General features: G+C 54.2%; 1 protein-coding gene across 2 annotated transcripts in view; it reads right to left on the bottom strand.

The window, feature by feature from the left end:
- PMP22 (peripheral myelin protein 22) overlaps positions 1 to 11,478 on the bottom strand; it is a 32,904-nt gene extending 21,426 nt beyond the window's left edge. Inside the window, exons 1-3 of one of the 2 annotated variants that reach the window (XM_019413396.2) lie at positions 11,310 to 11,478; positions 6,593 to 6,704; positions 5,115 to 5,214 (exon numbers count right to left, since the gene is read on the bottom strand). In XM_019413396.2, coding sequence (XP_019268941.1) covers positions 5,115 to 5,214; positions 6,593 to 6,670 — 178 coding nt within the window. In that variant the 5' untranslated portion in view covers positions 6,671 to 6,704; positions 11,310 to 11,478. Of the gene's footprint in view, positions 1 to 5,114; positions 5,215 to 6,592; positions 6,705 to 8,495; positions 8,649 to 11,309 lie in introns of those variants that run through there. The other variant, XM_019413395.2, reaches the window with a different exon arrangement.
- Between the last annotated feature and the right edge of the window lie 12,985 nt (positions 11,479 to 24,463).

Raw genomic sequence — 24,463 nt, 5'->3', positions numbered from 1 at the left:
CCGGGGGACAGACTGCAGGAGGGCCTGACTTTTTGCCTTCATGCTTTCGTGTCGAGCATGGGCCCCTTCTTTCAAACTGAACACACACGGGGCACCCGGGTGGCTCAGTCGGTTACGCGTCCGACTCTTGGTTTCGGCTCAGGTCATGATCTCGCAGTCTGTGAGTTCGAGCCCCGTGTCGGGCTCTGTGCTGACAGCTCGGAGCCTGGAGCCTGTTTCGGATGCTGTGTCTCCCTCTCTCTCCCTCTGCCCCTCCCCTGCTCATGCCCTGCCTGTCTCTCTCTCTCTCTCTCTCAAAAAAAAAATAAATAATAAACATCAAAAAAGAAATTTAGAAATGCATTTATAGGCGCCAAACTGTTTATTAGGCTCTAGAAGGACCAGATAGGCCTGCCCTCTGTCCCTCAATGCTGCCAGGCCCCTTTCCTACACGAGATGGTCCCCTCTGCCTGGAATCGGCCCCAGATGCTCCTGTGGCTGACTCCCGGTCACCCCCAAGGGGTCACGCCCGCACGACGCCTCCCTTCCCTCGTTACACATGACCCTGTTTTCGTTCTCGTTGTAGTTCCCATCCCTGCCCCCAAATTTATTCATGCTTATTGGCTGTTTTGCCCAGTAAAATGCAAGCTTTTGTTCATTCTTACATCCTTGCTGTCTACAACAGTATCTGGTATATGGCAGGCAGCCAGGAAGTAGCCGCACACGAAAAAATAGGGGAAGGGAGAAAGGCAGAGAGGGGGCGGGCCCCGGAGGTGGGAAGTTCATGATCAAGGAACTAAGAGAAGGCAGAAAATTCCAGGAGATGAGGTTTCAAGGGAATGGGTCCATTCAGGTCGATTCCTATGGGATTTAGTAAAGATTTCCATCTGAAGTTTAAGGCCAAGGACGGGCCCTCTGAAAGGCTTGAGATCGAGAGTGACAGGGCCGGCTTTGTATTTTTTTAAAATATCACCCTGGATTGGGTGTGAAAACTGAGTTATAAAGAAATAAGCAAGGTGACGGGTTAGGGGGCAGCCTCAGTGGCTCTGATAAGTCCTGCAGGCGTGGCGACCCGCAAGGAAACAGCCAGCGCCTGGGGGGGGGGGGGGGGGGGGTGGGGGGGGGGGTGGTGGCCAGGCCGAGGAATCAGAAGGAAACACATCCACACGGGCTGCAGACGTTAGCAGCATTCTCTAAAATACTAGGAATTGTCAAAGAGGTAGATTTGGTGGAGGAGAATGGAGACTGACTGGTTCGGGGATGCCCCTGAGACATCCCAGTGGAACCGTCTAGAAGGTGGCTGCATATGCAGATCTGGAAGGTCAGGAGAGGAGGCCAGGCTGGAAGGAAACACAGATCCGAGAGACACGATGAAATGAGGAGACTTAGGGACTGGAGGTGGGGAGAACAAGAGGAAAGTCCAAAGGTCCCACGCTTTCCAATATGGATCTCTGTGAGAACGGCCGGTATGGCTCTTAGAGCCCAGGATACAAGGAGGAGGAAATATTTGAATAATCCTAAAATAACCGGGTTCTGCCCAGAAACTGCCTAGGACCCAGCGGAGCTATGGTAAAGAGTATGACAGGGTACAGAGGGGGGAAAGGTCAAAGCCCCGGAGAGAAGTGTTTCAAGCCAGGCTTACGGGGAGTGCTTACTGTTAAATTTCTAGGAATCGAGAAGCCGTGCTTCCCACGAGGCCAAGTGACTACATCCTCAGCCTCCTTGGTAACTAGGTGTGGCTGTGTGACTAAGTTCCTGTAAAAGAACACACACAGCAGTGTGAGTGAGGTCTCTCTGGAGACATTTCACGAAAAGGGAAGGGCGCACATTCTCCTCCTCCTTTCTCCGCCCTATCGCTTGAAGCCTGGATGAGATGGCTGGAGCATCAGCAGCCCTTGCGACCATGAGGATGAGGACCACATTCAAGAGAGAGCAAAGGAAAGAGCTAGAAAGTGCCTAGGTCTCTGACAACTTCACGAAAGCACCGTAGCTCTCTCTTCTCAGGCCGCCGACCTCCCGAGAGAAAGGAAACTGTCTTACGGAAGCCACGGCCACTTGAAGAGGTGCTGTTACATTGCAGTCAATTTTAATCCTCATCCGAATACTAGCCGACAGATCCAACACGTCCCCTGCACTGCTGTCCCCTTGCTGTGGGTCACGTCATTGCCTTGGTAGGGATATCCTCCTCCTTGCCTGTATTTATTTAAATCCTGCCCATCCTCTGGAGGATGGATCAGATTCCACCTCCCACACGAGACTTCCTCCCTTGAACTCTGGCGCTGTCTGCCTGCCCCCACTCCTTGGGCATCTGGCCTACGCTGCCTTCCCAGTGATTCACCCCCCCCACACTTATCTGCTGGCTCCTCAGAGAGGCTCAGGCCCCTCAAGGGCAAGGTCCACCATTTCCCAAGTGCTCGTATTCCCTGGGCCCGGGGAGGCCGTCAATACAAGGTCATGATGAACAGGCCCCCCCTTAAGGTTCTTCCCGCCCCCCACCTGCAGCCAAGTTAAGGATGGACCCAGAAGGTATGGAAACGAATTCAGAAAATGAGAAGGCAGGTAAGACAGCTAAAACCTCTCATAGCAAGAGGTAGCTTGAAGGAAAGATCTAAGACTTCTCCCTCAGTCTATACAACCCAGCTGGTTGACCTCCATGAGGTTCACGCGGCAGGGGGCACCGTTCACACAGAAAACGAGGGGCAGATGTCACGCCCCGGGCCCCGCACGGACCAACACAAGTCCCTTCGGTAAAAGCCAGCCAGTCAGGTCAACCGACACGTTTTCACCTAACGCTCCTGTAACATACTTAGCGATTCGTCGCTCTCAGTAACGAATCACTTTGGAGGACCTCATCCCAGAGGATGTTTGGAACAGCCTGAGCACAAACGCACATCTCAGTTCATTCGTCAAGGCGGTCTAACGTTTGTAACTGCAGATTTTTGCGTCTGTGGTTTGCCTCGGAAACTGTTAGACTCGATCGGCCAAGCACAGGAGGCCCAGAGGATCCCCCGCCCCTGGTCAGAGCTGAAGTCCTAACACAGGCTGACCGGCCGGGGAGCCGTCAGCGGAGATAACAACTACTGGGGAAGCTTCCATGGAAACGTCTAACTTCGAAGAAGCCCAGATCCCTCAAAACATCTGAGAAGGCAGGCTCAGGGGAGAAGGCAGGCTCCCGGGTGGCCCTCGGAAAGCGACCACGTGGACTTGGAACCCACTCGAAAGACCCCAAAGCTGTCATCAACGGACCCAAGACGCGAGCTTGGCACATCAGGAGCCAAATGAGAGACGAGAAGGGGCCTGCTGAAAATAACACGAGATGGGCTGCTGGCCGGAGATGACAGCCATTCCCATCCAGGTCAAGTGCAGCACCAGGGGGTCAGTAACCGGCCCCGAGGTGAAGGCTGCCCTCCTTCCCAGGCACGGCCGGAGCGCAGTCTAGACAGCTGAGCCTCTGCCCCCGTCCGGACCTCAGAGTCCAGGATTTCACGCCAACCCCGAGTGGCATTTGACGCCTGGGGAGGCCTGGGGAAAAACCACTCTCTGGGGCAGCATCACCACTGGTGACCACCAGGTGTCAGTAGTGAGCGGGGGCGCCACCCATCTGGAGTCTTCAGAGCACTTGAGCCAGATCCTGGTGGGGGGGGCACCGGATGCTGTGGCTTTGGGGGCAAACAGGGCTATCACCGCATTCTCAGGCATGCACAAGTATTTCATTTCAGTTACTCGGCTGTCAACTCACCATGCAAACGCGCTGCGCCCCGTCTAGGATGTTTTTCATCCAATATCCTTCACGCACTCCGAGAAAAGATTCCGGGCTGCTCACGTCCATGAGGACAGAAGCCTCTCTGTTTTCGCCCCACCCCCCACCCCCGGGAAAGCTTAAATGTAAAGCAGGATTTTCTACTCCTCGCTGATCCTTCCCCCACAGACACTGCCCCGTAAGTGTTCCAGAAGTTTCTCTTCATACAGAGGTTCGAGATGTGGGTTTGCAATGCTTCAGTGACAGCTTGGGGGTTACCGGGTGCGGAGCCCGCAGGGACACAAAGCTTGTGCACCGTGCAAAAGCCAGAGCGGAGGGCCCCTTCCCTGCCTGCTTTATGGAGCTGGACCCAAACTGGTCTCTGTCAGCAGTTGTAACATCTCCAACGGAAATACTAGATCATGAGTAGCTTCAGCAACAACGGAGGCTGTCCTTGCTCGGTCTTTTAAAACCCGGGATGTCAGGAAAGCTTTGTCAAATCCTACAGCGACTTCCCTCTCCAGGCTGGGGACGTATCCTTCGGAGCACGGGCCCATGCCAAGCCCAGCCCACGATGTCCTCAACACCAAGCACTAGGGTCCCTTTCAGGGTCCACAGTGACACTCAACAGCACCCAGCCACCCCAGAGAAGGCACCCCATTTACCGCTGCCTCTCCATATCCAAAGACGCGGGGGGCCCCTGCGTCTGAGCACTCCTCGGAGTACAGGAAGTGTCTAGCGGGTCCCTCACTGCCAATTATCCCTTAACTGGAATCCAAGTAAGCCCCGCTTCAAATATCTCACAAGCAATGATGCCGAGGACAAAGGAGAAACACAGTTCTCCGCAGGAAGGGCACTCCTAGGCTTGCGTTTAGCATTTTGCAAATAGCTTCGAGTCGCCATCTTGCCTCAAGGAAACACCCAAAGGTTGGAATGCCAAATGACATCACCACTGAGGCCCACGACCTCGAAAAGCGGTCTTGCCAACGGGGGACCAAAAGCTGGCCCAACTACCCCCTGGGACCGTCACTGAAACAGGAAGTGGCAGGACCTTTCTGGATAGAGATAGCCACCAAAGCAAGGATACCAGTTGGGTCAGGAGACCCAACTGCCTAAGGTCTTGCCATGGTGCCACATTTATGGCTTATCTGTGCCCACGTTTCTTTGCTGACAAGAAGCACTGTGCTTTCTAGGGCATCTTTCCGGGGAGAGATCATGTGCAGTGAGAGCCGGGGTCTTAGGTCAGCCAGGGAAACTTCTGCCCTTCTCCTGTCTCGGATTCCCGGTCCCCAATTGCATTCTGCCCCACCCCAGCAACAACTTTTGAGCTGCGTCTTCCAAGAACAAGGGTTTCCAGGTCTGGACTGAGAAATATGGAGCAAAGACCCAGTCTCACCATTTGCTGACGATGAGTAGCAGTGGTGGACGTTTCCAGAAGAAGAGGTGCTACAATTCTGCCAGAGGTCGGTTGCATGTCCATTGCCCACGATCCATTGCTAGAAAGAACCAGACATCTTCGATCAGACAGGGTGGTGAGGGGCGAAGGGAAGGGGAGAGAAAGGGGAAGGGAAGGCAAGAGCGGCCTCATCCGCCTGTCTACCTGGCCTGCCCCTGCCCTGCCCAGGGTGGCCCAGCCAAAGGCCACAGTCACGCTGGGGAAAGGAGAGAGGTGGGGGTCTGGCTCAGACATGGTGTTGGGCAGAGGGCCAGCGTTTCACAAATGAAAAGCACTTTGTGAACAGAAAAGTTCACACACACACACACACACACACACACACACACACAAGCTAGTACGTGCAGAAGTATGTCCTATAGCAGAAGGAGCCATGAACTCAAGCCAGGACACCTGCATTCAAGCCGGCTCTCCTCACCCCGGATCTCCTGGGTGTCGCTCCCCCAAGCTACTGCCTCTCTGAGCCTGTCTCCTGGCTCCTAATTCCTATCAATCCCACAAGATTAAGAGGTTGTAAAAATGCTTACAAACGATGAAACAATCCACAGATCCCCAACATCACAATCTCTCACTCTGACATATTTCTCAACCTTGGAAACGGACAAGAATATCACGTCTGGGATACGCGCCTTACGTTAAGAAGTTAAAACCACAGTAGGGGCGCCTGGGTGGCTCAGCCGGTTAAGCGTCTGACTTTGGCTCAGGTGGTGATCTCAAGGTTCCTGACTTCCAGCCCCGAGTCGGGGTCTGTGCTGACAGCTCAGAGCCTGGGGCCTGCTTGGGATTCTGTGTCTCCCTCTCTCTCTCTCTCTCTCTCTGCCCCTTCCCCACTCACGCTCTGTGTTCATACAGAGGAGGCTTTAGAGTGGAAGGTGCTATGCCCACATCACAAAGCAGACCGGGGGCTGTGAACTCTTTTCCGGAAGAGCCTATTTTAACCTTCCCATTTCCAGCCCTAAAGGGTGTTCCATGACATGTGGAGAAAAACAAACCTTCATAAATACTCCACTTCCTTCCTCAAGGAACCTACGGCGCAAAAAAAAAAAAAAAAAAAAAAAAAAAACCCTGCAATTTTATCAAATGAAGGTCGGGAAACCCTGAGGTCTCTGCACTGAAATTATTTGGCTGAAATGGAGGCCTGCGCCGCTCACCTAGTCTGGCGATCGCCTCCCTCCTACCCCTGAATCTGCTCGGGTTTTCTCCAAACAACTGAAAGGGGGCAGCCTGCCAGAAACTGCAAAAACGCCCCGGGGGCCGCCCGAGAGTTTCACGTCGTTTGCAAATCACGACGCGGCGCGGACCTGGAAGAATCGCCGCCCGGGAGGCCGGAGCCCTGGGCGGTGGGGGGGGGGGGGGGGGGGGGGGAGGGGGTCCGGGTGCCCCGCCCGCGCCCACCTCCCCGCTGCCCGCCGGGCACTCACGCTGACGATCGTGGAGACGAAGAGCAGCACGAGCACTGCGACGTGGAGGACGATGATGCCCAGCAACAAGAGGAGCATTCTGGCGGCTGGTTGTGCTCAGCGGAGTTCCTGCCTGCCGGGAAAGAGAGCCGAAGCTGGACGTGAGGCCCAACCAACTGGCCCGGGCGAGCGAGGGAGGGAGGGAGGGAGGGAGGGAGGGAGGAGGAGCGCGCGGAGGGAGGGTCCCCGCGCCGGCGGAATGCAGGGGCCTGGCTGCGCGCCCGGCCCGGGTCGCGGCGCCCGCACGCCTCCCGGCGGCCGGCCGAGAGAGGGGCAGCAGCCGGCCGCAGCATCCCCGCCCGGCAGCCCGCGGGGGGCCCGCCGGCCACACGGACACCTCTTGCTTCGGGCACGAGACGAGGGGGTACGCACGTCTAAGTCACCCCGGGAGGAGAGCTCTTCCCAGAATGACCAGCGGAGGCCACGGCACACCTCCACCCACTCGGGGGTTGCCTCCGGAGCACAGCCCCACGTGGGGAAGGAGGCAAGAGGAGGAGAGAGCCCCCTTTCCCTACGGGGTGGCGGTTGGGGGGTCCGCGCGTTGGGCGCCCCGATTTCTGCCGGAGGCCCGGGGACGCCAGCTGCACGCTGCGAGGGAGAGCGCGCGGCGGGGAGCTGGTTTCCCAGGCCCGGTGCGCTCCGCATTCCGTTAGTCTCCCAAGTTTCCACCGGGTTCTGCCAGCGCCGGGGAGCCTTCCTGGCCCCGGCTCAGCCTGGCGTCCACACCGGCGGCTCCGGAGAGGAGACGCAGAGCCGGGGGAGTGTGGGCAGGAAAGAAAGGCCCAGAGAGTGGCGGGACGCCTGCGCTTCCCGCCCACCGCGCGCTTCACACCCCCCCCCCGCCCCCGCCCCAATCCCCTCCCGCCGCAGCCCCTGCGGGCCGGGCCCTGAGCTCCCGGGCTGGCCTCTCGCCGGTTCTCCCCGGTCCCGGTTGCGCCCCCGGCACGCGGAGCCGAGACACGACCTGGTTCGGCCTCGGGCGCGCCGGAACGCGCGCCCAGGAGCCTGCACGGAGGGGGGTGGCGGGGGGGGGGGGGGGGTTGGTGGCAGATGTCGGGTGGGAAGGAGAGGCGGAGGGTGGAGGGCTGAGTCCCAGGAGAACCGCAACCCCGCCAGAGCGGCAGGACAGCTTCCCCCACGCAGCTATGTGGTCCTAGCCCCTCGTTTTACAGCTCTTGGGGGGGAAAATGGAGACTGGGGTGACCCGTTAGAGGGTACTATGGCTGTGGAAGCCCAGCTGCATTAGGGGGGCACCGTCTCAGCACAGGGGTCTTGAGCCAGGGGAGACCACGTTTCAATAGCTCCGTTTTAAAAGTCCCCAATACCAGGCCCCTCCGCTGCTCTCCCTAAGCAACACAGTCCAAGGAACCCCTGGAATGTACGGGAAGAAATGAGCACGGCTTTCGGATTGTCTCCCAGACGGTTTAAATTAAATCCAACGGCTCCTAGAGCCGGGAGGGACAAGAAAAGGATAATCGGGTATATGGCTAGAAATGGGGGGGACCACGGGGGGGCCAGCAGCCCCATCTCCGGGGTCCACCGCAGGGACTGCTTTGTCAATGAGTCCCCAAGTAGGCGCGTCTCCAGAGAGACCCTAAGTGCTCAGCCCTTGCCGCATATCCCCACACCGCCACCCGCGCCCCTTACGATTTAGGGACCGTAAGGCAAGGCCACACGGTGTCCCTACAAGCCCCGCAAGAACCAGACGAGCCAGACGGTGGTCCGCCTGTCCGAGCTCGGAAAGACAGCTCGCGGGCCTGGCCAGCCCAGTGCCCGCGCCTGCTCCGCGCTTTCTGGCACCATCGACGGAAGATGCCCACGTTTCTCCTCCATCTCCTCCACTTGTCCCTACCAAAGCACTTACAGCCCAAAGGGATAGTTGTCCCCGTTCCTCCAAGTGGCCTCGGGCACAAACTCGGGCGCGGCTGGCTCGGCGGCTGGCGTCCCCGAAGACAGCTGCGCTGCGGGGGCTGCGCGCGCGAAGCGAGGGGGCCAGAGGGAGGCTCCCGGCGTTCCCCTTTAACGGGAACAACGCCCTGTCTGCGTCGCTGCAGTAGGGTGTGTCCTGGGTCAGCGTGTGCAGGGGGGCGGGGACTCGGGGGAGGAGAGAGGGCAGGAGGGAGGGAGGGCGGGAGACAGTTACTCGGCCTTCAATCCGCCTCGGGAGAAAGTCGATCACTGCAAAACCGCTGGGACTTTTACTCGCTACTAGCCGGCGGCTGAGCTTTCTCACCTCCGCTTCCTCTGGCTCCCCCGAGCTCCTGGAGACCAAGTGTCGGCCAATAAACTGGCCCTTCCGCCCCCTCGGCCACGTGGGAAAAGCCCTCCCGAGGTCGCCCCCGCCGGGGCGCACGCACGTGCACTGCGCCCACGCGGGACCGAGGCCGGATTCCTCTCCTCCGGGGAGGGGGGAGCCGGCACTTAAGCGCAGGAAGACGGCCCTCACCTCTCGGGTCCTGGCGCGCCTGGCCTGCCCTGGCATTTGTGCTGGCCACACCTGCACCGCGCCCTCCCGCGCTGTCTGTCCGTGTCTGCGCCCAGGCCGCGTGCCGGCTCCCTAGGACTCAAGGGACCCACTTTGCGGGCCCCGCTTGGGTGACAATTAGCAGGAGGAGGGAGAGTTCCGCCGACTACAGCACAGCGCGCCCGGCGGAAGGGGGTCTGGCTCCTGCTAGCCGGACCACAGCCGGGTATGCTTCAGGCGAAGTTCGCCTGGCCCGGCTCCCAGCCTCCGCTGGCGTCCCCAGGCCATTGGGTGGGGAGTTGGCCATCGAGGTGGGGGAAGATCAGCCAGGGAAATCCGCTGATTCATAGTCGCCTGAAAGAGGTTCGCCCGGCGTCACAGGGACGGAGAGGCTAGCCCTCCTGGGCGTGGCGCAGGTGGGCCCCAATACGACTCTCGATGGGGGAGTGGGTGCGCAAGCCCAGAGCCTTAATGTGGATTTTAAATGTCTTTACTTACTAATGCCGCAATTCACACACACCCGGACTGCTAGTGTCCGGTCATAAAACCTCATCATTCCAACTGATTCAGACAACTCCATACTATTTTACTATTTGAAACCAGCTGTTTAGGGGCGCCTGGGTGACTCAGAAGGTTAAGCATCCGACTCTTGACTTGGGTTGAGGTCATGATCTCTGGGTTCCGAGTTTGCCTCTCCTGGGGCTGACAGCGCAGAGCCTAGGTCGGATTCTCTCTCTCTGTCTGCGCCTCCCCCGCTCATGCTCGCTGTCTCTCTCTCAAAAAATAAACAAAAATAAATTTTTAAAAAGTACCTGCTTATGGTAGCTGATTGCATATTCTTGTCTTTAAGTCAAAATACATTGTCTGAAATACTCTTCAAACCACGGTCTTTTAAAAAACTCTTATATTAGCCAATTAAAAAGACGACATATGAAAGTTTGGCTCAATGCGCATTATATGACAGGTGCACACATGGTCTGGGAGAGGCGGTGCAGGGCAACGCTTAGGCACGCTGGCTCTGGGCTCAGACAAAGCTGACTACTCAGAGTCGTGAATTGGGGCAAATGCCTGAAGTTCCACAAGCTTCCATTTTTGCATCTACAAGCAGGACTGACAATGCCTACGTTAGAGGTGGCGAGTAGGGGGGGGACAAGGTGTGCGAGGCAGTTTGCATAGTGTCCTGAACGTAATAGGGACCAGGACCCAGTAAACTGTCACCATGGTTACCGTTATATCACATTTTGCCCTCACATCAAGCAAGGCTGAGCCCCCACCCCATCCCACCCCACCCCCCACCCCCCCCGCCAGCCCACCCCGTGAGCTAAAATAGCTTATGCCAATAGCATAACCAGCCACAGGAATGACAGTGTGTTCTCTCCTCCTGGGTCATTTTATAGGTCAGGTATGCCCCAGGAACTATGGCCTCTCTTTATGCCATTCAGACTTTTATTTTACTTATTCCACCAGCCCTGATGTGGACACTATGTACCCAGTACTGTTCTAAGCACTTTCCAGATAATTAGCGTATTTAACTCAGGATTTTCTTTCTCTTCCTTTTCTTTTTTTCTTTTCCAAGTGACCTTTTTACCAAAGCGTATGCATCTAGAAAAGAACACACGTCGTAAGCGACAGCCTGCCTCTTCCTCTTCCCAAGATTTTAGTCCCTAAGCGGGTGACACCACGCTGTGAGCTTTGGAACCCATGAGCTTGAACCCTTTTTTGCTCCTCCTTTACTGCCTCTCGCCTGTCTCCTGCCTGCTCGGCTCCCAGGGTGGAAGACGAAACACCACCCCGAGCAGTGTCCACCAGGCTTGGCCACACCCAGGGCCAGGGCCAGGGCTTGACTACCGGTGGACGCTTCTCCCTAACCTGCTTCCCAACCCAAGGTCCCCTGCCAGGCCAGCTGTGTGTGCAGAACTCCGTCCCATCAGGAAAAAAAAGCATGGGTGGTCCCATTTCTCCCTTCAAATCTGGACGTGCTGGGGTTTCCAGACGCTCTCAGATAGAGCCTCTCCCTCCCCAGCCAGAGTATATACCCAGCTTCTAAAGGAGGAGTTGAAAACCCTCTGACTGTCGGTCATCTGCAACACAAAAGCCCTGTCCTCCCTGCAGCCCTTCCCATTTGTGATTTGCAGGGGGTGGGGGGACTGGGCAGTTCTCAGAGAAGCACAAGCTTCCACTCTGCAGAGGGGACAGTGTGCCAAGAAAACTCACCGGGCCGAATGGTGTAACCCCTTCCTCCACGAGGATTTCTCCGCTCCAAACACGAGGGATGCCAAGGCGGGGCCCTCCCCACAGGGCAGCAGAGAGACCAGCAGCTGGCAGGTTGTAAGCCCCACTGCTTCCAACCAGGCTCCCCGAGATGTTTCCCCGGGGGGTGCTCCGTGTAACTGAAGCCAGGCCAGGCGTCTTTTCCAGTTTATTCAGGGGCTGGTCCAATGCTGGGATATGTCATGGTGGCCTGAGAGCTTCTCAGCCTCTTCTGCTTAAAGAGACAGCACCCAGCTTGGTCTACAGTGATCCCCAGAGGCCCTGCTCTTTTCCTCCGAGGAGGAAACGCGCCAGTGTGGGGTGTCCTATGTGTTAATTGCAGATAAGTTTCTTTTTTCCTTTTGTAAATCAGTATCATCATTTGAAAGAGCGCAGGCATCCTGCGGATGATGTTGACCTCCGTGAGATCATTCGGTCCAAGTCAACAAGACTCGATTGAAGGCATTCGAACCATCAATAGATAGGAACGATAGGCTGGTGAGGACAGTTGCAAAGTTATGGAGCGTTGGACCAAGGAGGCCACCAGTTTCTTCAGGCTCTTTGCATTATATGCGTCCTCCAGTCTCCTGGGTGGAAGTCCCAAGACAAGGGCACTTAGTTTTATTGAAGGAGTCTCCTGGAATTCTGGCAGTTTCCCCACCTCTTAGGACAGGGATGCCAATCCGTAGTGCCCTGTAGAGTCTGGGGAAGTCTCTCTTGGCCGCAAACACCTTATGTTTTGTCGGGCTCCACAGTCGGGAGGGGGGTCCCAGAGGCCCACTGCCCGTTCTGCTATCAGCCAGGATCTTTCCAGGCGCAGTGAAACAGTGTAACCCGGCCTGGCCTCGGGTCTCCTTACCTCTGACTGCTCATTAAAATTACGGACAGCTTTGCACGCAGCCTGGCCTGGGCCTGTGTGCGAGAGTAGCTGACTCAGTGGTCCGGGCTGGGGCTCGGGTGTGGGTAACAGACGGTCAGAAGGCATCGGACGGTCACTTGTTTCTGCCTCGCTGCCTTCGGTCACGGTGCCCAAAATGGAAGTAATGCCCAGTGAGGGCTGTAGCGCCAGACAGGTTATGCTTCAGAGCCTTGCCAGGTAATAGAGGGGCGTAGGTGTATATTTGGTGTGCGTGAGAGAGAGAGACAGAGAGAAGAGAAAGAGAGAGGAGCTCCCTCAATCCTCCCCTGACTTAGGGCGTGAGGGAGGGCCCAGCGAGCAACGTTTTCAGCTTCCCCAGACAACCCCCTGCCTTGATGTCCCCAAGATCCTGCTTGAAGGTTGCGGCTGGCCCTCAGGCCGGAAAGCCTGAAGACGTCTGAGAGCCTTTCTGCCCAAGGGCTACGAATTCAGAGGAAGAAAGGGTGGGGGTGGGGCAGGGTGCAGGTGGGAAGCAGGGAGTTTGCTTCTGGCTGGATAGTGCCAATCTGATCAGCCCTCCATCCTTCCAAGAGCTCCTTGTCCCAGGACCTGCTGTCTTGGCCCCGTGTGTCCTTCGATCCCCGCCCCCCCATCTCCTGCAACCAAGCCCTGAAAACCAGCGGGCTTTGGCTGAGCCCTCTTTGATGAGCTCCTCGAAGCTTCCAGCCCCCAGAGCTGGTCCCTGCTGTGTTCCAGCAGCCCATCCATCAGGCCCTTGCACCCCTGTGTCTACCCACCTGGGCCAGGCTCTCTGCCTCCTCCTGGGCCCCCTCTTTCCTCACTCTGGTGTCCCCCCTCAGCCAAAAGAAACCCCAGCCTCTCTGTTTTGAGCTGTGTGTCCTCAGAGACATGGAGACTATCCCCTGGGGTCCCTTGAACTGCCGGGCACCGTTCTGCACATTCCATGTGATTATTAATCTTTACAACAACCTTATGAAATAGGCGCCCCATCACCCTTTTTTCATAGGAGGGGAAACTGAGGCCCGGCAAGACACTGAGTGGCTTTCTCCAGACACCCCATGAGAACATGACAAAGGCCATGTACGAACCAGGCATGGATCCTGATACGGTATACCTATCGTTACAGCCACCTTTCTTTTTCCCGTTAAAAAGGCAAGAAAGGGGGCACCTGGGTGGCTGAGTCAGCTGAGTGTCTGACTTGAGCTCAGGTCATGATCTCGCGGTTTGTGAGATCGAGCCCCGTGTCGGGCTCCGTGCTGACAGCTCGGAGCCTGGAGCCTGCTTCTCTCTCTCTCACTCTCTCTCTCTCTCTCAAAAATAAATAAACATTAAAAACTTATTTTTAAAAAGGCGAGAAAATATCCCAAAGCCTCCACTGTTTCCGCTAGTCCTGTGAGCTCCCCTTTGAAGGTCCTGCCTTGTTGTGCCAACCAGGCCTCCGGGTCGCACACCCATCCAGCCCTGTGCCGGGTGGATCTTGCAGGTGTGACAGTTTGGTTTCCTAAGACCATCGGTATTGTCCACGGGGAGTGGGATCTCGGCAGCCCCTAGAGGTGGAACACAGCCCGTCCTTCCTTTTCCTGCATTTAGAGCGGCTGCCCTGCCGTTGCATATAGCGTCTCGTTCAACAGGGAGGGACCAGGACCGCCTTCCTCGCGGAGCGGTCAGGGCTCGGGGCATTTGCAGCGTGTCCCCCGGCCACGGGCGAGTACAGAGTTCCTCCGCTTTCCAGACCTGTGATTTTTCCATTATGTGGACGCCCCTCCCCCACAAGTGAAAACCAGAGGTGAGTCTTAATCGGGCACTGGTCCTGTTGATGAAGCTGTCGTCAGAGTGTCTGTCTCGCCAGGCACTGACTGGGTCGATATCTGGGGAGTGTTTACATGACAGATGAAGCCTTTCCTGTTTCGGTGCAGCCAGCAGCCTGTGTGGGCGTTCTTGGCCAGGGCTGGACACATCTGGTCGGAAAAGGTCCTCCAAAGTGAGGTTACTGCCTCATCAAGACTCAACTGACTCTTTTGAGCAGCTTAGTGTTAAAAGCTCCAGCACGGCGGAGGCGGGGGGGGAGGGGGGAGGCAGAGGGGAAGGAAGGAAAGCAAGGAGGGAAGGAGGGACGGAGGAAAAAAGAAATGGAAGGACCCTCTTTGACTTCCCTGAGCGGATCTCTGTAAACAGACATGTTTGGAATTTGTGGCAAATCCAAGCCCCCAGAAGACGTTCTCTACGAACCACAGGAACAGGTAGAAGCAGCTTGAACACACATCTCACACACACACACACACACACACACACACACTCAAGCTGGCACAGGGCTGTTCCCTAAATTACCTCTTTAAAAGTTACAAATGTATCATCTCCAGCGCCTTCACCTGGGGGAGCGTGAAAGCACAGAGCGATGGTGTTGTGCCATTGGAACGATGCAAAGTACAAGGGGTTCTTTGTCCCCGGATGCTTGTTGCTTAGGAAAGCCAGATTCCACTGATGCCAAAGGAAGGCGAGGAAGTGGGCTTTTCTGACACGTCGCGAGCCAGCAGAGAAAGGATCCGGGAGCCACTGAAGCAGGAGAGGGTCCGAAAGTGATTTGGGCTGGAGATGAAAAACTCTGAAACTTTTCTAAGGCTCTCCCTCCTCGGGGATGTTTTTCTGCTCCCGGGGGGAGAGAGGCCCCCGGAAGGTGGGGAGGGTGATGGATCTTGCCACCCAGCAATGGCTAGAACAGGAGGGAATGGACAGATCTTCTGGGCCCCTCAGTCCAGGCAGGACAATGCCAAGGACGGCAGCCTGGGCTTCATGTCAGAGGTTGTCCTCTTGGAAGAAGGTGGACAGAAAGGTCTGTGATAAGCCAAGGCAATGGGTGATTCAGGTAGAGGAGGCCACACCGAGCCGGGGGGTGGGGGGCGAGGGGCATCACTCTCCCGCAAGAAGAGCGAGGTGTGCACAAGCCATCCTGGAAGGCAAGCCGAGGTGAACAAGTCCCAGGGTGCATCGAGGTATGGCGTCTCTGAGCTGCAGGCACTTGCACTAAAAATGAACTTGGGCACAGACGTTTTCTTCATCTCGGAGTCCCTGAACCACATATCAAGTGTGAAACCTCGGCTCAAGCCAGAGAAGTTCACGGGCAAAGGTCAAATCCCTTTGTGAGGTTCAAGGCGGTTCAAGTACGTCTGCTCTTGGTTGTTAAAGGCCAGCGAATATCTATCCAGGGGATTTCAGTGGTAAGCCTGGGTTTCGTGCGGCAATTACCGTAGAATTCTGATCCAGAAATTAAAATCCTAGAACCGTATCTTACAACAGGGACGGATATGCAAAAATGTGGCTGTGACAGCTCTTTTTACGATGAAGGAAAATGTGAACATCCCGAATCTTAAGCAATGGTGCGGTCATTTGGGTGCGGTCATTAGACGCAATATTATGTAGATACTAAAACTAATGGGGAGGGGCCGCCTGGGTGGCTCAGTCAGTTAAGCATCTGACTCTTGATTTCAGCTCAGGTCATGATGGCACGGTTCGTGGGATCGAGCCCCGCATCAGGCTCCGCACTGGGGGCGTGGCACCTGCTTGGGATGGTCTCTCTCTGCCCCTCTGCTCCTCCCCTGCTAGTGCAGTCTCTCTCTCTCTCTCTCTCTCAAAATAAATAAATAAACATTAAAAAAAATAATGCTGAGGAAGGGTATTTAATGAAATGAGGAGAAGTCGACAATGCATGCTTAGTGGAGGGAAAAGTTACAAAGTGCTATACCTATAATTTTGGGGGGAGCTTGCTTCCCGGGGCGCTGTGCTAACCCTCTCATTTAATTCCTACAACAATCCCTGGGGCACCGAGAGGTTAATATAGTGCCAAGGGCACACAGCTGGCAAAAGGTAGAGCCAAAGTGTCAACTTGGCCATTCCGAAGACAAGTCCCGGTCTTCTCAACCTCTAGACGCCCACAGACGTATACCTTCAGACATATCCCCAGTTGCACGGCGACAAAAACGAAAGCCATATCTGCAAGACTGCGGAGTTTGGAGAGCGGGAGCGCAACACGATGTTTCCAAGTTCAACATAAAATGGGAAAAACACATCTGCGTGGAACGGAACGTACCGCCGGGCGAGTCGTGGTTGATTATCACACGTCTCAGTCTTGTGCCTCCATCAGACGAATCTGTGACATTCTGGCTTAGACGGAGGAGGTGGGCACTGGGCCCACCCCAGGGAGGGGTCACGTGGCCCAGAGCCACGGGCAAAGTCTGGCTTCATCTCTTGTACTGTCCCCAAACGGAGTCACACACCCAGACACAGGGGTAGCAGGTCAGTGTTGAATTAAGTGGCACATCTTAGGGTGAAATCGATTGCACATCTTACAATGTCGACGGTGAAATGTAAGCATTTATGCGGACCGTGAGTTTGGCGACCTTATTTGGTGCTTATGTAAATACATCAGGAGACTCAGGAATTCAAAACAAAAGAAAAAGAAGGAAGTGTCCTGCAACCATGAATGAGCCAACCGTCCATTGGTCTAGTTACGAGACTTTGAATCTGAGAATTTGTACGACTCACAGCACAAACATGGTCAGATGTACATCGGATGAGTGAAAGTGCACTGACCAGTTATGGTCCATTATCCAAGGGGGAGAGTCTTACACGGTTGTCAATGGTCTGTCACTCACCACATTGTCTTCTCTTCCTCTCTTGCTCTCTCTCTCTTTTCATGCCTCATTCATCCCTCATGGTGTGCAACCATAATGAAATCAAGATACGATTACTATCTGAATTTCACCACCTCGTGAATTCCTCAACCTTTGGGAGATCTCAGGACCCTTTTGAATGTCCTTCCCAGCAAGGTATTTTCAAGAGACTTCCTGGGCGGGGGGGGGGGGGGGGGGGGTGGGGGGGGTGGGAAGACACAGTCTTGTGCCTCACTCCTATATGATCTTGGATCCCTGAACACACAACTCTGTCTTGGGACCCTTTAGGCAGGGACCGGATTACGAAGCCTTTTTTAAATTTACTAGACCACACAATTCTTGTGCCCAGATTCTCTCCAAGAGGTAGGTTCCCTGGAACCTCACTCTTGGAAACACTTTTCTTGGCACACTGGGCCATGTGACTTCTCCAGCTCTGACATTCTTTCTGGTCTTTACCAATGAGGGAAAAATGGAAGAAATGGCATTCCTTCAAACTGACTATAGATATTTCAGGAAAGGAAGAGACCAATTTGAAGACAGGAGCCTTCAGCGAAGGACTCCAGGCCAGCTAACTTTCCCCCAGCAGGGAAGAGAAAACATCCACGGAGGCCGACCAAGAGATTCATCAGTGTGATCCCGAGTAAGGAATTGGGTGGACGTCCTCTGAGGTCATGCCGTGCCACGTCACTCCCAGTGGCCATTCAGGACCTCCCTTGTCACTTGTTTATTCTTCTATTGGAGAAGACCACGTTGTTTCAACTCCGGGCGGTGGCCTCATCATGGTCTTTGGAAGAACACCGCGGAACCCAGTTATGGTGTTATATGAGCCTCCCAAAGGTGGCTTTCTCACTGCAGACTGAGACCTGTTTGCCCAAAAGACTGCTGTGTCTAATTCAAACTTTTGCACATCAGATTATTTTTTAAAAATAACCCCAAAGAGCAGATTCTTATCCATCTAGAACCTGTCTGCTTTGCATACCCCATGCGACCATCTGGAGGCCATCAATGACATGGAGGCTTAGAGTTATAAGACCCCAAGCTGCTATGGCCCTTCAGAGGTCTGACCCAGAGACTCCCCATTGTGTTGATGAGCAACATCGCCGAGACACGTACGCCCCCTTTTGGAATCCTGTCTTCCAGGACTTTCTTCTCCCTCTTCCTTTTGGATGGCAGCCTCTGGGCCCACGACAGCCTCTGGACAGTCTCATGCTAAGAGGGACCTACCCGAGCACCACCTAATAAAGTGTGATACATGTTACTCCCTCTGGTGACCCTGTCTTTTTTTTCCTAGATCCATCCCAAAGTCCCTCACACGAACCCCCACCTACGCAGAGAGAGACGTGAGTCACAGAAGACACTGGAGCAGATGCACGGAAACTCAGTGATGACCCCAGGATCCACGCACGCAGAGAAGGGCAAAACATCCTCCAGAGAAACCGAGGAATCCCAGCGGTAGCATCGCACAGGCCGTTCCCAGCTTCCTAAGATAACCCAGCTTCGTGGCTCCCATTTCCAGAGAGGCCGGAGTGAAGGTAGTTGACACGGATTGCCGGGGTAGACTGCCAACTGGAAGACCCGAAGAAGGATCTGCTCGCTCTCGGGCTGAGGGAGAGCACCTGTTACGAGGCTGAAGGCATGAACTATTCAGCCATGGAGCTCTGACTAATAACCACGTAGTACATAGACCTGTACATAGTCTCCTGACAGTCCACAGAGCCCTACCCCGTTAAGGTGGTCTCCAGCTCAGGTGACCGATGGACCCGTTGTGTACCCAGCAATTTCAGGGGCAGATCCTTACCCACATGGCTACGTGTGAATGCCTGGTAAGGCTGAAATCGGCTGGTGGCATCAGCAGCTGCACAACGGAAGCATCAGTTCCCAGGCTACACTGGTGGTTGCTTCTAGAAAGGAAACAAAAGCCATATAGTTCCTCTCACTAAGGTCACCGGACTTTGCTGGCTTCTTCCCTGATGAGAGAGTCAACAGAAAATGACTAAGTGTTCTTGGCACCCAAAGCCAATATCCACAAAGATTCCTATCCCTACAGACCTGCCTCTGTGCTAGATAGCTTGTCTATTTTCTCCATCCAAAGCATGATCTCTTCCCCCACTCTTTGAGTCTGGACCTGGCCGCGTGAGCCGTTTGGGCCGGTGGAAATTTCTTGGCAGAAGCAGAAGCTTAGAGAGTGCTTGCTCATTGGGGCTTGCCCTCTTACTACTGGAGACTATTCCCCCATCCTCCGAACAAGCCCAGGGAACCTTGCCGGATATTGACAGACCAGCCATGCCAGCTGAGGCCCCGGAAACGTGAGTCACCCCAAGGGAGAACAGCTGCGCGTGGCCCAGACCTTCAAGCCACACAAAGCCCAGCCAGCGGTCAGAATGTGAAACCTAGTAACTTGTTGTTCCAAGCCGCTAAGATTTGGGGCACTTTGTTACACAGAAAGAACTAGCTGATACATTAAGGATCCTAGAGTTGGGATTAGGTGCCAAATACATTCTGTGGCAGCAGGACTTTATGCCCACAGGGCAGAGGCAGTCAATTTCCTGCTGTAGCAAATTGACTTGCACTCCCCTTTGGCTCTCCGGGGCCCAGAAAACTGATACTTCTTGGCTCAGCTGATTCCCTGAGGGAGGAGAGTGGTAAGGTCAGTGAGATGGAGCAGATTCCCCGGGCTCTGTGGGAATCACTTGACCCGCTGGAAACTCTCCGGCATTTTCTGAGAGTCTTGTGATTCCGCGGAGAGGCTACGGGTCTGCAAAGAGTCCCGTGGATTTGTGGGGGTGTGCTGAGATGCAGAGTCGAGCAGGACCGCTCACCCTAGCTGAGGCGAAGCACCGTGTTTGGTTTTTTCTTTATCTCAGTAAGCTGCCTGACCCCACTGGACATACCAGATGGATGCGTCCATTGATGGTGGACTTGAACGCCGTGCAACGCGAAACTACCATGAAAGCTTCTAAATTCGTACTCCCAGTTTCTGGACTTATCCCACAGCAGCCTTATACCAGTTCGTGAGCTGGCAGAGGTCCCCTGGGCGGACCACACTCGGAGTAGAATTTCTGCATAGACAGCTGAGGCCGGCCCTGACGTACGTAGAGCCCCTGGCCCAGGACCGTGAACTCTCCTCGGTGGCGGGAGCCTGACTATTAAAGCTTTGCTTTGGACACTAAGCCGAATGGCTTCTCTTCCACCCCCCGGGGCAAGGCCTATGGAAAATCAAATAACAGGACAACTTTTGTGAAGAGCAGAACCCTCCCTTGGGCCAGGTGCTGAATAACAAAATAATAACTCTCGACGTGTAGCACCTCATTGGCCAGAAGAAGCAGTTGTACTGAGCCCTTTGTTCCGCAACCGCCCGTGAGTCACGGTCTTGACAGAATGCCCGTCTGCGTGCCAGCCTTGCCCTGATTCGCCAGGGCAGAGCCTGCAGGAAGGGCGCTCCAGCCAGCCAGATGACCCCCCTCGGCTCCCAGCAACCATTCTCCTCGATGGAACCACCGCTTCCTTAATCTGCGGACGGCAGGAGCATAAGTAAATCCCAGAAAAAAATCTAGAGGGCATTAGGGAGCGTCCCCTGCAGCCTCTTCCCAGGGGAGGGGCTTGCAACATCGGAAAGGGGTACCGGGAACGTGCAGAAGGCAGATGCTGAGGACATGTATTTATTTTTTTATTTGAGAGAGAGAGAGAGAGAGGATGAGTAGGGGAGAGGGGCAGGGGGAGAGGGAGAGAGAGAATCTCAAGCAGCGCTCAGTGCCGAGCCCCGACGCAGGGCTCGATCCCACGACCACGCGATCATGACCTGAGCCAAAACCAAGCAAGCGTCAGATGCTTAGCCCACCGAGCCACCCAGGTGCCCCCGAAGATGCTAGGGAGATGCTGGGATGTCCCAGAAGGACCTTTAGTGAGCACCAAGATGCTCCAGGCCTTAAGTGCCTAACATACTATTTCTGTGGTCTTTGCAGCAACCAGACGCTCCCAAGCTAACCGAGGCTTGGAGAAATTCAACGAGATGCCCAAAGGCGCACGGTTACCATCCGCTTATAAAGAACAACAATTACGACTTCTACACGAGCCGCCGACAAAATGACTCTCTTTTCCACCGATCGGTGACGCCGCTTTCAAAACGTTTTCCCCTTCAACCTTTTTTGTGCCTAACGTGGATCGTGTCGGTGCCCCCCGCTGAAATACCGTCAAATCCTATTTTACCATTTCTGGGCGTCTGCGGCTCAACCTGCCTCGTCACGGTGTTTCCAAGGGCCAGTGTCTGCACGCTCTTCTTGTGAAGGGCTGTCCTTGGGCTTCTGGACCACTCTACCTGCAGGCACGGAGAGTCGGAGATGCCCGGGAGCTGCCGCACCGGCCTCCCACCCCCATCTTGGCCATCAACCAGACTGCCAGGCTGAGGACAACGAGAGCGCACGGCCCTTGCTTTGAGTTGGGGCATTTCCGAGGTGCGACTTCCCCTCCAGTGCTCCCTACAGAGTTAGGAGAAAGCTACCCTCCACAGGACGTGGAGCATACACGTCTTCACACCACGGGGCCACGATGTTTTCAACCCGAACTCACTGCCAGCGTTTCCAAGCTGGAGTCATGCGGAAACCTCCATTTCTGTCTGGCTTCTCTGGGAAAACTGGGACGCTTGGGGACACCAGCCAGGATGGCAGCCATCATTTCCAGCTGAGCAGTGGCTCACCCCTGCCTCGTGTATTGATGAAGACAGAAGGGACTCTGATCTTAGTGGCTTTACCTAACAAAGATCATTTCTCATTCACTCCTGGACCAGTCGGGGTCCATGAGGGCTCGACTCCCAGCTATGACTCCAGGACCCAAGACTCCTGCTTCTTCCTGTGATATGTCATATGAATAAGTAGCATCTAAGATCAGTGGGGGAAGGAAGTTTGAAAGAGGCACGCTGGCTCTGAACCACCTGGCTTGACATTTTTCTTCGGCGTCCATTGGCCAAAACTAATCAAGTGAATCCCATCGAGCTGTGCAGGAGACAGGATGATGTAAGACAGTCCTCGGTATCTGGTCAGCATCGTCTCTGCCACACACAGATGTGTTCTCTGTCTGGCCAAATATCCACGGACCCTATTACCTACCAGACGCTGCCGTTTAAACTCTAACACCAGCCTCTTTGCTCATCCCATTACCCTGGGTTAGAAGGAACCGTATCAGATTGGAAAGCCCCTGGATCTGTGGGTCTCTGGACCTCCAGCTCCTCCTTCAGGACTGACGACTGACGGAAGTGGCCAAGGGCCTCGGACAGGCGTCCCCAGGGAGGAAAAAGCCCTCAAGCCCTCGGATGAGCTCCTCGGCCATTGACCAAAACACGCCCGTCCCTGAGAGAGAAGTGACGCCCAGCTGTTCCCGGAGGCCAGACCTGTCACCCACACCTCCCTGTTTCTATTTCAACAGACATCTGGCAGCTGGTTCAAGGACTTTTTGAACAAACATGGTTTCTTCTCTCTGCGTGTAAGCCCACTCGTCTCCTGGGAAAACAACGTATAAGATGGTTATCGTGTCTCCGAACCAGGCCACACAACCTACTTAACACAGCATGTGGTGGGAACTTCCCGCATGTGGCTGAGACCGGCCTTTGTGGGTTAGCAAAGAATGACACTACCAACCAATGCCACAGGAAAAGACCTTCTGGGGCGCCTGGGTGACTCAGCTGGTTGAACGTCTGACTTTGGCTCAGGTCATGATCTCGCAGTTCGTGGATTCAAGCCCCGCATCGGGCTCTGTGCTGATGGCTCAGAGCCTCGAACCCGCTTCGGATTCTGTGTCTCCCTCTCTCTCTGCCCGTCCCCCACTCACGCGCTCTCTCTCTGTCTTTCAAAAATAAACATCAAGAAAGAAAAAAACACATTTCAAGAGCAAGCCACCAACTTATGAATGTTTCTTGCCATTACCGCTTGATAAACTAGAATTTACCTGTATTGAACAATCCGAAAGCAGCTCACGGAGGGTCCATTTCTCCCCCTAGTGTTTTGTGTTAAAATTAGATTTCAGGGGCGCCTGGGGTGACTCATTCAGTTAAGCGTCTGACTTCAGCTCAGGTCATGATCTCACGTGAGTTCAAGCCCCACATCGGGTTCTCTGTTGTCAGCACAGAGCCTGCTTCAGATCCTCTGTCCCCCCACCTCTCTGCCCTTCCCTCCCTTCCTCCCTCCCTCTCTCTCTCTCTCTCAAAAATAAATAAACATTCCAAAATAAATAAAAAATAAAATTAGGTTTCAGACGTTCCTTACCCTCAGAATAGGTCAGAATAGGAGAGGCTTTTAGAAGCTACTAAGTATCAGTCAAAACATGAAAAATCCATTTGCTGTTTTATACAATTGCAAAAAGAAACTTAAAAAATCCTCTGTATCAATACTGTCTAGATCATAACGGCTTATTTCACTCACTTCCAAATACTTTCTAATTTCCTGGACCTGTGGGTTGTTTAGAGGTATGTCATTACTTTTACAAATATGTGAGGACTTTTCCCAGATCTTATGACTGATGTTTTTATTTACATTTTATTTATTTTTGAAAGACAGAGAGAGACAGAGCACAAGCAGGGGTAGGGCGGAGAGAGATGGGACACAGAATCCGAAGCAGGCTCCAGGCTCTGACCTGTCAGCACAGTGCCCGACGCAGGGCTCGAGCTCACGAACCTCGAAATCATGACTTGAGCCGAAGTCGGACGCTTAACTGACTGAGCCACCCAGGCGCCCCTGATTTTTTTTTAATTTAATTCAGTTGTCGTAAGAGGACATACTCTGTCTGACATTAATCATTTTAAATTCATCGAGACTTCTTTAGGGTCCTAATATGGCTTATTTTGATTAACGTGCCATGTGCACTTGAAAAGCTTAGATATTTCCAGTCTTTGTATTTTTTTAAAGATGTTTTATTCCTTAGTGTACAATGACTGCCTAATTTTTTTGATGTAAACTCATTAAATTCAAAGAAAAATAGTTTTAAAAAGTTTATATATTTTGGGGCGCCTGGTGGCTCAGTCAGTTGAGCGTCCAACTTCGGCTCAGGTCATGATCTCGTGGTTCGTGAGTTCGAGGCCCGCGTCGGGCTCTTTGCTGACAGCTCAGAGCCTGGAGCCTGCTTCGGATTCTGTGTCCCGTCTCTCTCCGCCCTACCCCTGCTTGTGCTCTGTCTCTCTCTGTCTTTCAAAAGTGCGTAGACATTAAAAAACATTTTTTTTTAATAAATAAATAAAATAAAAAGTTTATATATTTTGCAGTTTCTGGGCAGGGAAATGTTAATTACAAATGTTACCTAGATCCATTTGCTGAGAGTGTGGTTCAAGCCTTCTGTATCCTTTCTGATTTTCTATTTTTTTTTTCTTCAAATATTAAGGAAAGGGGGTTGTAACATCTAATGCTAATGGTGGATGTGGCTTTTCTGTTTTTGCTCCCTTTATTTTGGACTTCTTTTATGTGCATACACATTTATGATTGTTGTGTCCTCTTGATGGGTCGATCCTTTTATTATCATAACATGTATCTCGGCCCTGAAGTCTGATAGTAACTGTCTGATGTTAACTTAATCACCCTGGCTTTTTAAAA

The sequence above is a fragment of the Panthera pardus genome, unplaced genomic scaffold (genome assembly GCF_024362965.1).
Source record: "Panthera pardus isolate Hobbes unplaced genomic scaffold, ASM2436296v1 HiC_scaffold_3, whole genome shotgun sequence".
NCBI lineage: Eukaryota > Metazoa > Chordata > Mammalia > Carnivora > Felidae > Panthera > Panthera pardus.
This window is presented reverse-complemented; position numbering and strand designations above follow the sequence as displayed.